The sequence below is a fragment of the Lissotriton vulgaris genome, chromosome 6 (genome assembly GCF_964263255.1).
Source record: "Lissotriton vulgaris chromosome 6, aLisVul1.2, whole genome shotgun sequence".
NCBI classification, from domain to species: Eukaryota; Metazoa; Chordata; class Amphibia; order Caudata; family Salamandridae; genus Lissotriton; species Lissotriton vulgaris.
Window position 1 is genome coordinate 1,260,665,698 of NC_141694.1, and position 15,283 is coordinate 1,260,680,980.

Here is a 15,283-nt window from a genome sequence, read left to right on the forward strand (position 1 = left end):
TGGCAGAAAAGTTACCTACATTAGTGTGATTGTGGAGCTGACCAATACATAATCCTCCAAAAGCAAATAGATAATTAAATTGCTGAACTTGGGAAAGCACAAATGCCAACAAATCTCTCTTTATAAATGTTATGTTTATTTGTATAGCGCACCATCACCAGAGAGGGTACTCTGGAGATGAGGAAGTGTGTCAATATAGCAGAGCCTGGAGCAGGTGATTATTCGAAGAGCCAGGTCTTCAGCTTCTATTCAAGCTCAAGAAGAAAGGAGGCTCTGGTGTGAAGTGGGAGGCCGTAGGGGAAGGGGAGGGGGCCCTAGGGGGTTTGATAAAAATGCACTTCTTTGATCTGAGAGGGGGAGTATCGGCACTTCTCAGCACTGCTGCTATTCATTTAATAGGAGAGTCCTGGCACTTCTCGGGAACAAGCAGGTAATCTAAATAGTGAGTACCTGCACCTCTAGATTTCCATTTAAAACACTGCTAAGCACCGCATTGGGGATAGCGGGTGAAAGTAATGCAGGGCTGAGAAAGCGTTGGGAGTTAGGACACAAACAGTATGACTGCAAGGTGGGCGGCATCGTCCCCCATAACTGCAAAGAGTGCGACATCTTCATCCAGAAGGACATTTCCAGCCAACAAACAGCTGTTTTCTATGGCTTTTAGTTTCGTTTCTAATTTTGTTTTTAAGCATGTCTGAAAACCTCACAATGCAAAGATTTTGTGGCTTAAAAGCCAGAGCTGACAGAAAAAATGGCACACATACATAGCCACTGTCATAGTCACTTGTCTGTGGGAAAACTTGTCACTTCAAACTTTCTCTACAGTAGCCTATGTGGTGGCAGGAGCTAAAATCCGGATTACCTGAGACTCCGACCGCAGAGAGCGAATCACCTCCTTAGCCTCCCCCGAAGCCTCGCAAGGCATGCGGTGCAGGTCACCCAGGCATTTGTCACTCTTGTCCGGGCACAGCCTCGTCCGCAGCCAGAGGGGGCCCAGCGGCGGCTCCCCGGTACCCAAACACTCGTAGTAGGCACCGTTCAGCAAGGCCACGGCGATCCAGGTGAAGGGGGCCACCGAGGCACCGGCCGCCAGCAGCACGAGGACCTGCAGCCTGCAGCGGCGCGAGCGGCGCCCCGGGAAAGGCGCGCGGCAGCCAGTGAGCAGCCGCCAGGTGCGCGAGTTGAGCAGGAAGCCGAGCAGCAGCAGCACCAGGGCGGGCACCAGCATGGACACCAGGCTGTAGCTGAAGCTCCAGGCGTTGCAGGGACACTGGAAGACCACGTGCGAGAAGAGCTCCCCCCCGCCGGCCGACAGGAGCGACAGGGCCCCGTAGCCCAGCGCGGTCTTGTGCTTGGAGCACTGCCGCACGACTGCCTGGAAGTTCTCCATCACCTTCACGTGCGTGGCCCTTTCACTCGCCTCCCCTCTGAGCTGCACGCGGGTTCCAAGGACTGGCACGCGACTTGTGAGTCTGCTTTGATAGTTTAACCTGACTTGAGATGGGCGCAGCTTCAGTCTCAGTTTACCATCGTGACTACAACCGCAAAGAGGAAGTTCCACAGGCGCGCCTGCAAAGTCTACAAGTGGGGTTTCAGTTTTTGTCATCTGTGTGATGAGAGCGTTTTTTATTTTGTGCATTGCTGGTTCCTAGTTTAATTATTCGACCACATATATACAATAGAAGGGGGTTCCCCAAGACAATAGGCGATGTAGGCAGGAAGGGAGGGGATCAAAAGAGCAGTTAGAAAAGAACACCCTGCCAAGATAGATAATAAGGGGTCCTAAACAGGATCCAGTTCTGATTGGAAGGGAGTAATATCAACTGAATATCAAGACCCAAGACAACAAATGGATAATAGTCAATTCATATTTGTATAGAAAATATATATTTTTTTATTTGTTTTGGTGCAGTCAGTCATTTTAGAAAACAGTCAGAAGAATCAGAATATCTTTATTCAACTTTTTACAAGTCATACAAAGAACAAACGATAAAAACAAAGACAGTTACAAATACATACAATACTTCTACCTAAGTTTTCCCTAAGGGGAAACCGTCTAGGCATTTCAAGATAAAAAGTTATATACATGGTTAAAAAAGTTTAGCAATTCATATAAAAAGTGCATAATAAAAAAAAAAGCCATTAATTTTAAAGCGAGATTTGGCCAACAGATTTTGCCCTTGCGGCAGCTACCAAAAAATTTGCCATGCAAAAAGTGATACGTGGAGTAGGTAAAAGTTGTAAAAAGAGCAAAGCTGGGCGCACCTGTGTAAAGCCTGCTTCTTTCAGAATAGGAAGCAAGTGTTTCTTTCTCTGCTCGTGATACAAACTGCAAAACATGACAAAGTGCAAGGTGTCCTGCACCGAGAAATTGTCGCAGCTACATGGTGGGGCCAAATCAGGTTTCTGCCAGCTCTTAAAAGAACCCAAATGAAAATGTAGCAAGTTAAATCTAAACTTTATTAGTAAAAACATGTGATAAGGGAAAGTGACAAAGCTCAGATAGGGGGCGAGTGAGGATGAGCTAACCAAAAGGCTATGAGCCCTTACTGCTGGTTTCAGCAGTTCATCTTCCTCCCGCCGTGCTTCCTGCCTATCCTTAAATGCCTTTTTAATGAAGGCTATGTCCTGAACCCTAATTTTGTCTGGGGATGAAAAAAGTTCCGGGCGACCCAGGTCTATGAATGTTTTCGCTAAATAGGCTAACCATGGGATATTATTATATTTGTCCAGAGATAAGACGTCAAGCAGAATTTTGTGGTTCAAGGGGAGATCTTCGTTTATCCACATTTTCAACCACAAAATCAAAGGTGCCAGACTCAAGGTATCTGACAGGTAAGGTAGGCCCACCTCTTTGTGAATAGAATATGTTGGGGTTGACTGTGGTACAGAGAGCAGGGATCTGATGAATCTATTCTCTGCTCTCTGAATTGGGTCAAGATTTGCATACCCCCACAAAGGGGAACCATATGACGCTATGGCCACCGGTTTACTCATATAGATTTTTAATAGAGCTTCCATGGGCCTAGCCCCTAGCTTACCAGCAAAACCCAGTACTGCTGAGGATGATCTTATTACTGCCAACCTCTTTGCTCTTATCTGAGGGCCCCAAGATCCTTTCTGGTCAAATATTACGCCCAAATAGGGGAATGTAGTAACATTAGTGACGGGTACCCCCCTACAAAAAAATGTTTTGTGTCTTTTTTTGTTGCACTCACGCCCCATTACCATCGTGTGTGATTTGGAGGCAATTACCTTGAGGTCCAGACTCTCCATGAATAAACCAAATGCATCCAGGAGACGCTGTAGGCCTACCCCAGTGCGGGCTAACAACACTGCGTCGTCCGCATACAGGAGTGCCGGTATTTTAACGCCTCCTGCATACGGAACGTCGGCTTCCTGACCCCTCAGGTGATCGCCCAAACCATTGATATAAATGATGATAAGTAAAGGGGCTAAGATGCAGCCTTGCCGTACCCCCTTTAAGGATTTAAACAAAGGGGTACGTCTACCATCATTTGTTACTCGGACAGCTGCAAAAAGCTCCTGATGCAGAGTGGCCATAAACACTAACAACGACTCGTCGATACCCATCTCCAGCAAAATCAACCATAGTTTTGTCCTATTAACCAAGTCAAAGGCCGAAGAGAGGTCCATGAATGCAAGAAACACGGAACCCTCCTTGGCCACGGTATATTTAGAGATGAGTAAGTGCAAATTTATGCATTGTTCGATAGTCCCTTTTCTTTCTCTAAATCTATACTGTAGTTCCGACAGCCCGCCACATCTCTCAACATTCTCCCTCAGTCTGGCCAAAAGTACTCTACCCAAGATTTTTATGGTTGAGTCCAGAAGAGATATAGGCCTATAACAGGCGGGGTCATCCCGCTGGCCTTTAATTTTAAAAATAGGGACAATGGTGGATGTGGCCCAAGAACTAGGGGCTTGGTTATCATTCACTGCGTTAAACACATTTGATAAAACCTCCGCCCACAATTTAGGTGAGTACATAAAGAAGTCAGCAGGGACGCCGTCAGGGCCAGGTGCCTTATGTCTTGTTGTAGCCAATAGTGCTTTTTCCACTTCTTCAGGGTTAAAAACAATAGGGTGTGCAGCTACTTTGGGCAGTAAGGCCTCAATAGTTCCTTCAACGTCACCCTCATAGACGTTTTTAAAATGATGCAGCCATTTTTCGTCGGTGATCACGCAATCCATGGAAACATTTTTATCATCGGAAAATAGGGGCTGTTTAATAATCTCCCAGAATCTCCTACTGTCTTTCAACACTGCTGCTGAGAGGAGATTTTCCCATGATTCGCGTTTAATGGTATCCTTACGATTCTTTATGGCTGCCTTGTAATTTTTTCTTAATCTAATGATGTCATCTCCAACCCTAGGGGAAATTTTTAAGGCTTCCAGCAGTGCTCTGTGGGCTTTTGAACATGCGGGGTCAAACCAACGCTTAATTCCAAGAGTTCCTTTTTTTGGTTTGACTAAAAGGTCCTTAGCCACCTGGCCACATATTGCCTCATAAGCCGCTATTACTTCTTTACCTTGGGCGTCGATTTTTTTACAGATATCCACCTTATCTTTTATTTTAGGGAAGTTTTTTTCATAAAAGTTTTCCGGGATCACTTTAGCCCATTTCAATCGTCTATCTTGATCGGCAGGCCTCAGGGGATGTACAGGTTTTAACGATATTGGTGGTGCACCCATCTCGGATCCCCAGGCCACTTCAAGTAGTACAGGATTGTGGTCGCTATAAGGCATTATAACTGTTCGATAATCCATAGTCCGGTTTAAGATGCCTTGTGAGACGAAGATGTAGTCTATCACTGATCCCTGGTGGGTACTGGTAAAAGTTGGCGCCCTCGGACCCCTGTCAGGTTCATACAAATCATAGTTAGCAAGAAGTTCTTCTAACTCGTGCCCCTCTGTGGAATGTTCAAAGTGGGGTCCCAGGGGGGCCTCCTCATCGTCCTCATTGTCATTGTCACTGCTTCCCTTGCAGGCTAAGTTACATAAATGAATATTAAAATCACCTAGTAATATAAACTCAAAAGCAAACTTGATATTCTGAAATACTGTGTTTAAAATGCTATCTAGGTTAGCGACATTACGACCTCTGTGTTCGCTATTCCCAGAATTGTAAAAATTTACATAAATGGTCCTGCTATTATTATTTATCACCCTTTCGACCACTAAGATGTTAACGGAGTCGGTATTGATCTGCCTATAACTTCCTTTCAAATCTAAGGAGAACATAATTACCAGGCCGCCTTTCGCTCTTCCCATACGACTGGGGACAGCAGGTTTAGTGAAACTAATGAATCCATCCCACCAAAAATTGGCGGATGTATCCCACGTTTCTTGCAAAGCGATTATGTGGTGATTGGAGACAAAGCTCGAACAAGCGTTATCCTGGCGTTTGGCATTTATACCTGCTATGTTCCAACTTATGATTTTACAGGGCTCGGTTGGTATCCTAGGCTCTTTTACCCCCACCAAACACCCATCAGCTAATCGTGAAGATAAAGCCCCCTCACTTAATTCCACATCAGGAAGGCTATGTGCAAGCTCGATGTTCAGTGTTGGCTCTACCCTTACCGCCATCTGATGTAATAACAGGGGATGGTCGCACGCTCGCGACTCATTGCTCTCTAATGCTTCTTTAGAGATAGACTCGCTGGTGACTTCACCGATAGAATATTGACCACTGATTAATATTGGCGTATTTCTAACCTCACTTTCTGAGTCGGTTCCGAATGTAAGTCAATCACAGTTATTTAGGTCGGATAAGGGGCCATACCTGTTCCCCATTCCGCCTCCCCAATTAAAGGGAGTAGCTACCTGACCTTGACCAATAACTGAGGTATTCCACATAGGTTGTGGCGTGTTTGGGCGTATCAAAACTGGTCGTTTCTCATCCGTGGTATAAACCTATTACTCCCGCCGATAAGATCGTGACCCGGGATGCCAGAACCCCATCCATTTATAACTGGATCATATGGCATAACAGGCCTGATGTTTAGCTCTTGCGGGTAATTAGGTCTTCCAGTCTCAAAGTTCGGCATGGTCTGGAAACGGTCATTGGGATATCGAGGTCTAGTACCCCCTTCCCAGCTAATGGTATTATTAACTCTCTTAACTCTAGGAGTGTTAAAGAAAGTAGCAAGCTGGGTCTCACTAAAGAAAAATTTTAGGGTAAGGGGGATTATGGAGCCGCTACGCCGTTGAGGTGGAAAGATATTGGTCAGAATATTTGGGAGGACATCTGCATTAGCAAAGTTTATGATTACGCAGTCCCCCTTAAATTTTTTAGGCTTATTCCCAATCCAGGGAACCCTCCTAGTCATGACGATATCCCCAGCTAAGCTATCCAACCCTTGGTGTGTCATGTGCATATTAGTAGTGAGCCAATGTAGCGCTTTATCTTTCAGACCCTGTTTGGATTCTATTTTGTCTTGTGACAAAACGGGAACGTTTGCTAAAACAAGCACTACTGGAGAGGCTTCCAGAATAAATTGGGCTGAGTCATCCTCTTGTTTTGATCCTGCTATAGCCGCAGTTATGGTGCTAGGAAAGACTCCTACTGCTGCTTCCTGTATGGGTGCTAATAATGATGGAGATGGTGGTGGCTGCTCTAATGGAGTGGTCTGTACTACGTTCTCAGTTGGTAAAACCTCCACATCTGTAGCCGCCAATTTTGTGACAAGGGAGGATAAATTCTCCACCTCTTCGGCCAACTTACTATGTACTCCACCCATCTTTTTAACCTCCGATGTTAATTTATCCAGTTTCCCGATCAAAGGCTTAATGATTGTCCTGATTTTAATGTCAATCATTTCTTGTATCCGATTAAATAGGTCATCGTCGATAATGCGTCTTGACTCCACTTCAACGTCAAACTCCACATTTTTCACTTCACGTCTTGGGGGTGGTGTGGCCAACTTTTTCCTACCTTGATGTTTCCCCCCCCCCCCGCTTTGACTGGGTTTTTCTGCAAGATCTCATGGCCCGTGGTGCGGGCTGCTCCGGGGAAGATGCATCTACCACTGTAGCTGTCTGATGGTTGAGATCTAGATCAATATTAACAGACAAATCTACTAGAACATCGGAATCTTCTTCCTCGCTAACATGATCTTGTAAAATGAGATCTGAACTACTTGTTGTGGGGATCTCTAGTGTTATAACCGACGTCGCTATGGATGGTGCGCTTGAGGACGGGCTTTCTAGGGGCAGAACTGGGGATTGGCTCAGGCCTAAGGATTGCCTTCTGACATTATTGATCTTACTGACCTTTTGTATAACATAGGAGTCCAAGGTGTTAAGTGGCTCAGTAGTAACAGGTGCCAATTTCTTCCCCATGTTACCTTCAGTTTATTGCGAGTAGACAAGATGGATGAGCGATATAGCCAGGTAGGGATCAGGTGCGATGGTCTAATGACAGCTAGGCAATGAGATATAGATAACTTAGCACTATACCCTATTGAAACCACGCAATGGGCCTCAGGGGGGTGGCCTAGCCTAGCCTTCTCGGGCCTCTGAGGGCCACAGAGGGCCCGCCCTTTGCCCGGGCTTCGCCCCTGCGGTCCCGCGACGCGGAGGGTTCGCTTCCTTTGAAGCCCCTCCTGTCGCGTTGAGCGCGTCAGGGAACGCGCCGCCGCAAAGGCTCACGGGAACTGTAGTCCCGGAGCGGCGGCGCGACTGGCGGCAGAGAAGTGCCGATGGCGCTGGTCCAAGGGTGTTTGGCTGGCTCAGGATTCCTCGTGACTCTCGCTCCTTTGCCCTCTCGAAAGGTAAGCCTCTATCTGCTCCGCTGCTCAGCTCGTCAGGACCCCCTGCTCCGCCGAGCGCTCGCTTCCTTTGAAGCCCCTCCTGTCGCGTTGAGCGCGTCAGGGAACGCGCCGCCGCAAAGGCTCACAGTCAAAGCTAGCAAATTCAAGAATTAATAAAAACTATCAATAAAGTTCATCATTTCATGTGGGGAAAAGATATTCAGTTGACATTGCTCCCTTCCAATCAGAATTGGATCCTGTTTAGGACCCCTTATTATCTATCTTGGCAGGGTGTTCTTTTCTAACTGCTCTAATTATTCGACCACACCTTTCTGCAAGTTCCACTCTAGTAAGGCAATGAACGTTCAAATGGACCGAGACTTTCTCATGCCACCTCACCTTTATTGTACAGAACTTGCCAGACCTTCCTCTGTTTTAATATTTTCCAAAGTTTCTTCCAGCGTTATGTTTTTGTTATTGTTGTATTTCTCTGACTACTTTCTGAAAAGCAAGAATTTTCTTAGGAACGTCACTGGTAGAATATACAGCCTCGTTGTTTCTAAGAGTCAGATGTATGCAGTGGTCGAAGTGGGGAAAAAGAAGTAGGGGAACTGTGGGCGGAGAATCAGAGGGCGGGAATAACCTGAGGATTGGATCAGTGGGCGGAGTTAGAAATGTGGCCAGGATGCGCAAAACAGCCCAATCTTTAGTATTTGTGTGGCATTTCACTGACCAGTTACAGCTTATTATGTTATGTAATTCAACCAATGGATACACATGATTATTTAACGATTAATATGAGCTATTCACATTAGAAACATATTCCACCTTGTGAATTTATTTTAATCACAGAATGTCCCAAAACGCTTAAAAGTGGAAGCACGAGCCATTTGTTTCCGAGCCATGGAGTTTCTGTCGTCAGCAATATACACAGAGACAATCAATTTTACGTGTGTAAATGACTGTATAGGAAATGTTACATAAGACAAAGGACCACAAGGAGTAGGAGTCACATGATAACCATACTAGTAGACAGTATAGTTTAATAGTGATTGGCCTGGAGAAACACGAACTCAGAATTTAAAACTTAATACCATGATTGGGGGTGCTCTTTAAAAATCATTATTGATTTGTATAAAAAATAACACTTTTTGCAACATTAGGATAATCAAAGGCTTAGGGAAAAAACCATAACGCTCTAGTTTATACCTTGCAGTTTGTATGCAGCTCTTAAAAGAAAGTTAATAGCTCACTGTTCTTTGTTAGGATTTTAACTTATAAACTACAAGTAGCAAAAGGATTTCACCGACAAAAGCAGTAACCCACTGACCTATTTACAATATGTGCACTTTGTGATGGGCCTGGTACATTTTCTTTGCAGCAGGCACATTAACCCTCTGCGCTATCTTTCCACGAGTCAAAACTTCCACTAGACAAATCTCTGATCTCGCTCTAGGAAGAAGTTTATTTATCAGAGTTATCATGACATTTTTATTATTGCCAAAAATAGCTGGCGGCGGGGGGCGTGGCTACGCAAGCGGCGATGGCGGTTGCAGCCTGATAGAGCTCCCGCCGGCCCGCCATTGATCCGACGAATTATCCTGGTCCCCGAGCCCCTGACCCACAGCCGACACGGGGCTACGATTACCGGAGGTGCCAGTGACCGTCCGGTGTGTTCGGCGGCGATCCTGCGCGTCCGAGCGGCGCTGGGCGGCAGGCTGCGGAGTGCGGCCTGGTGGACTGCGGAGCAGCCGGGGCCTCGATTTTTGAGCTACCGAGGAGCGGGCTGCGGCTGAGAGACGGCGGCGGCGCCCCGCCTGCCCTGGGGCGGAGAAACTACTGGCAAATCATCCGTCCGAGGCCCGGCTGTGCCTGAGGGCAGTGTGGACATAGCGGACTGACCGGAGCGGCAGGGGCGGCCTGGTGGCCCGAGCGCAGCCGGGACCTCGATTTTCGCGGCCTGGTGTCAGAGGCCGGCAGCATAGAGGGGAGACGGACGCCCTGGAGAGCCCTATCGGTGGCGATTGTGCAGCGGCGACTACGCAACACTCCGGCAGCGACTGTGAGTAGTGGGGGGCCCCCACCTTCTTCCCCCCCCCCCCCGGGCCCACGGACCAGAAGGGACAGCATCGCGGTGGCGCGTGACGCAGTGAGTCCACGCTCCGACTAGGCGAGCATACCGGTCACGGCGAGCCACGATCATTGGCGGCTGGTGTGGGGTCAGCAACCGAGGTCCACACGGCGACATACCCGACAATCAGCCGACCCGGAGTGCCCTGTCTCGGATTCCCCAGGGCCAGCGGCGGCCAAGTGACCCTGCTACCTCTGCCACCATGACCAGGGGGGGTAACAACTCCACTAAGCAAGTCACCATCGATAAATTCACCGGGCCTAGTGGGGGCCCCGGACCGTCAGGGGGTGGCCAGCCCAGAGGGGGGCCGGATAACGCGGCCCTTATGGCGGCCATAACCCAGTCGCGGGACATGCTGGACGCCAAGATAGGGGCCGTTGGTGCAGATGTGACACTATTGCGCCAGGACCTGAGGAACGCAGTGGCGCGGATCACGGAGGCAGAATCCAGGGTGTCAGTGGTGGAGGACGATGTGAGTAACCTTAAGAAGAGGATGGCGGCAATGGAATCGGCGCAGCGGATTACGGCGCTCCGAGTGGAGGATGCAGAAGGGCGGGCGCGCCGCAACAACCTCCGCTTCCTTGGATTTCCCGAGAGCTGTGGGAAGGGTGGCATGGAACAGATCCTTACACAGTGGCTAGAATCGTGGATGCCCCCGGGGACGCTGTCTGCATGCTTCATTATTGAAAGGGCGCATCGGGCCCTGACACAGAAACCACCGGAGGGTGAGCGACCTAGGGCGGTGATCGCACGGCTGTTGAACTACCATGACAGGGACGCCATCTTGAGGGAAGCTAGAAATAAAGACACCCTCTTATGTGAAAATCAGAAGATCTTGATCTTCCCAGACTATACCAAACTCGTCCAACAGCAGCGCCAATCCTTCATGGCAGCCAAGGCGAAGTTGAGGGGCCTTAAGCTACAGTATTCCCTGCTGTATCCGGCGCGCTTGAGAGTGATCTTCCAATCACGGACACTATTTTTTGATACGCCGGAAGACCTGTTCAGATGGACCGATGAAACGGTACAGGTCAGACCGAATCCACAACCAGGGCTCAATCCGGGCTCCCCTGAGGGCTCGCCTCGGCCACAGCGTAACCAATCGTCTAGACATGGCCGTACCAAACGCTCCAAATCACGCAAGCGAGCGGCCTCGGCGGATGACACGCAACCCTCTGCTAGAACCGAAGACTCCGAACAATCTAGCACAGATCATTGAAGTCTCCGGGGCCTCGGCTCCCTATCCTGCTACCGATGCTGCGACTCCCGGATGGACGCACCTGGTCGCCTGAGACCTGCTGGATTGCTGGCTGTATCGTGGCCTTATGACAGTACTGTTATTGTCTACTGAGGGTAGATGAGGCTGTGGGGGGGGGGGTTAGGGGACTGCATAATGGTGGCTGCCACTCTCCCGTTGTGAGAGGGACACGGAGGGGAGGGGGTGAATTCACTGTTCTTTTTTGGGATGTTGGGATCCATTGGTATGAGTGGGCCTGAGCCCGCTGTTTCGGTCTCGGGGCTACTCATACCGCGACAGGTACTTCATAGTTCATTGAGGTATAGGGTGGGGGGAGGCAGGGGACGGGCGGTCAGGGTTGTGGCTGCTGAGTTGGGGTTTGGGTCTGTTGGGGACTGTGGGGCCGAGGAATTGGTGATGTTTTTTGGGGTAGATAGTACAATGCATGTGTGTGTCGTGATAATGATTCCTGTGGCGCGTGGTGGGTGGTGCTGGAGTGGGGGGCTTATGAGGTGGACTCCGAAAGATTATGGCTGATACGATTCATCGGACTCCAGAGGACTCTATGCGAGTAGTTACGTGGAATGTCAGGGGGTTGCTAGACAAAATCAAGCGTGGGGCTGTTTTGCGATGGGGTAAGAGAGCAGCGGCAGATGTGTTATTGCTCCAAGAAACTCATATGATGGGTACGAAGGCACTGGGCCTGCAGAGGTTTGGATATCAACAAGTTTTCCATGCCGGGTTTACTCGGGGATCCAGGGGAGTGGCCATATTGATCCACCGTAGAATAGCGTATGTCCATGAGAAACAATGGATAGATCCACAGGGTCGCTACTTGTTTGTGAAAGGCAAGGTGGGCACGGAACCTGTGGTGTTTGGGAGTGTGTACGCCCCCCCCCCCCTGCAATGGGCCCTGGCTGAGAGGCTGTTCTCTGTGTGGGATGATATAGCCGAGTCGGTGGCAGTAATTGGGGGAGATTGGAATGACGTAATGGATGTGTGTATGGATCGCCGGAGGCGCCTAGTAACGGCTGAATCTCCTTCCCCTTCCCTTCCACCCACTAGACTGCATGCAATGAGTGAGGGGCTGGGCTGGGTGGATGCTTGGCGACATATGCACCCTGCGACCCGTGAATATACCTATTTATCGGCGGTGCATGGATCATTCTCGCGCATAGATTATGTGTTTCTGCCTCGTGAATGCCTGAGTAGGGTGAAGAGCGCGGCCATCTTGCCGAGAGGCCTATCCGACCATTCCCCAGTTTCGGTTGATGTAGACCTCATGCGGACACGGCAGCCGTTCAGGTGGAGGATGTCCTCGTGGCATCTGCTACAGCCAGCCTATACTAAACATTTGCGAGAAACCATAGATCACTACTGGCGGGAGAACCTGATAGAGGGGGCGGACGTGGAGGTGGTATGGGAGGCGATGAAACCTACCGTGCGTGGTGTGGATATCGCGTGGTGCTCGGAGGCCCGTAGGCGGCGCCGGGAACAAACTGAGGTGGCGGCTGAGCGAGTGGCGACCCTAGAACGGGAACGCCGCGAGGGTGGAGATGAGATCGGGCTCAGGCTGCTTTTACAAGCACAGCAATCGTACACGTCCCTCTTGATGGATGAAGCCAGACAGGCGTGGCTGGCCACCAGAAGTAGGGTGTATCAATGGGGGGACAAATCGTGCTCCATGCTCCATCGCTTGTGCCAACACAACTTTCAACCCCTTGTACTGCCGGGCATTATGGACGGTAATGGGGTGGTCCTGACTGACCCTGGCGAGCTGGCAGCGAGCTTCGCCTCTTACTTTGAAGCCCAATACACCTCTAGTGACCGATTGCCTGAAGGTGACTTAGACCGGTTTTTCGCGGACTTACCGCCCATACGGGTGTCGGACGAGACCAAGGAGATCTTGGATGCACCCCTCACGGCGGAAGAGCTGGGAGACGCCCTGGGGCAGCTCAATGCGGGTAAGGCTCCTGGCCCTAATGGCTACCCGTGCAAATTTTTCAAGAAGTTTCACGTACAGCTAGGGCCACACTATCGTCGAGTGCTTGAGGTGGCGAGGACGCGAGGCGCGTTGCCCCCCGATTGGCGCCATGCCGAAATAGTAGTATTTCAGAAGCCTGGTAGACCCCCGGGCAGCCATGACTCGTACAGACCTATCTCCCTTATCAACATAGAGGCCAAAATATTGGCCAAGGCCCTAGCAAACCGCCTGGCTCCGTATATTACAGACCTAGTCCATTCAGATCAGGCAGGCTTCATGCCCCGCAGGGCAACACGACACAATATTAGGCGGGCACAGGCGGCACTGGACGCTGTCGGAGCCTTGGGGGACCGAGCGGCACTGCTATTGGCCGATATCAACAAGGCTTTTGATTCGGTCAGCTGGCCGTACCTCTTTACACTGCTATCGTGGCTCAACCTGGGCCCGGTTTTTCGGTCCTATATCGAACTACTTTATACGGACATCACGGCATCAGTGCGCGTCGCCGGGGCGGTGTCAGAGAGGTTCCGCATTGGCCGGGGAACTAGGCAGGGGTGCCCTCTTTCCCCCTATCTTTTCGCCTTAGCAATGGAACCCCTGGCTGCCAGAGTTCGCAGGGATGCGTTGATACGGGGCTTTGAATGGAATGCCACATTATCGGATAAAATTGCACTATACGCAGACGATGTCCTCTTCTTCCTCACTGATTTACAGCGCTCCGGCCCACGTGTCCTGGAGGTCATGCAGCTATTTGGGGAGGTGTCGGGTCTCTACCTCAACGTACGTAAATCCACCCTATGGGTACTTCATGGGGACATGGTGACGGATCCCTGGGCTTCGGAACTGCAAATAGCCACAGTTGGTCTGAAATACCTCGGGGTGTTCCTCTCGGACTCGGTGGGCACGGCCTGGGAACGTAATCTACTGCCTGTCTGGGAGCGGGTCCAGACGGATATTAAAACCTGGTCCAGAATGCCTCTTTCTATTTTTGGTAGGTCGGCTATCTTTAAGATGGTTGCACTGCCGCGCCTACTCTACCAACTACAGAACCATCCGTATCCTATCCCACCCCAATGGTTTCGGCAGGTCGACTCAGTACTGGGCCGTTTCCTTTGGGCTGGCGGTGCTGCCAGGGTAGCGCTGCGCACCTGCTTTCTGTCCACGTACTGTGGGGGGCTCGCCACCTCGGATATACGGTCATACTACCAGGCCGCTCATCTTCTGGTTCTAAATGAATGGTGGTATGGTGACGGTGGAGATCCGGCGTACGCCCTAGAACGTGCATTAATGGGGGATAACTCGCTCCACACCATCCTATACTCACCCCGGCTACGTCGGCCATTGCCGAGAGTCACTAAACTTGTATTTGGGATGTGGCGGCAAGCCCTGCGCCGCATGGGTTGGTGGGGTAGACTGACCGCGGAAACGCCACTATGGCGCAACGGTCTGCTACCGGAACTTTCTAAACTATCAGGCTTCGATGGCTGGGACTCAATAGGCATTTCGCAGCTCGGCCATGTGATGTCCGGGACGGCTCTCAAGTCCTTTCAGGCTCTTAGTGCTGAATTTGGTATGCCCCAGTCTCACTTTTATCGCTATTTGCAACTTAGACATGCATTGACGCCCAGCATAGCCAATCTTGACTCGCTCCCAGAGTTCAGCCCGATCGAGGCGAAGGTGTTCATGGGCGACCTTGGAGACAAAAAAGTATCGCGCATTTACCAGACCATGGTCACACATTGCTCTTCCACTCTTCTTCGGCTGAAGGCGAACTGGGAGGCCGATATAGGACCGCTAGATGAGGATGATTGGCGGGAGGCATTAGAATCCCCGAGGGGGGCGGCTATAGCAATACGGTTTCGCCTCATACAGTTCAAGATTTTACACAGGGCCTATTATACTCGAGAGCGTCTGTGGAGAGCGGGCCTGATTGAGTCCCCGGAGTGTCTGAGATGTGGGGCGGAGGTGGGTACATTGCTCCACACGGTGTGGTCGTGCTCAAAACTGGTTGGCTTTTGGAGGGGTGTCTGGGGCTGTCTGTCGGAGGTGTTGGGCTGGACCCTTCCCCGTACCCACCGCCTGGGCCTGCTGCACATCCTGGAGGGGGTTGGTGGTAATGCCTATAAGCGTCACCTGCTCCTCCTGGGGTTGAT

The 15,283-nt window shown here is 50.3% G+C and overlaps 1 protein-coding gene across 1 annotated transcript in view; it reads right to left on the bottom strand.

The window, feature by feature from the left end:
- The window catches only part of LOC147708731 (calcium homeostasis modulator protein 6-like), a 101,283-nt gene extending 99,804 nt beyond the window's left edge, over positions 1–1,479 (bottom strand). The window contains exon 1 of the mRNA XM_086927376.1: positions 863–1,479. Coding sequence (XP_086783502.1) covers positions 863–1,390 — 528 coding nt within the window. The 5' untranslated portion in view covers positions 1,391–1,479. The remainder of the gene's footprint in view (positions 1–862) is intronic.
- Between the last annotated feature and the right edge of the window lie 13,804 nt (positions 1,480–15,283).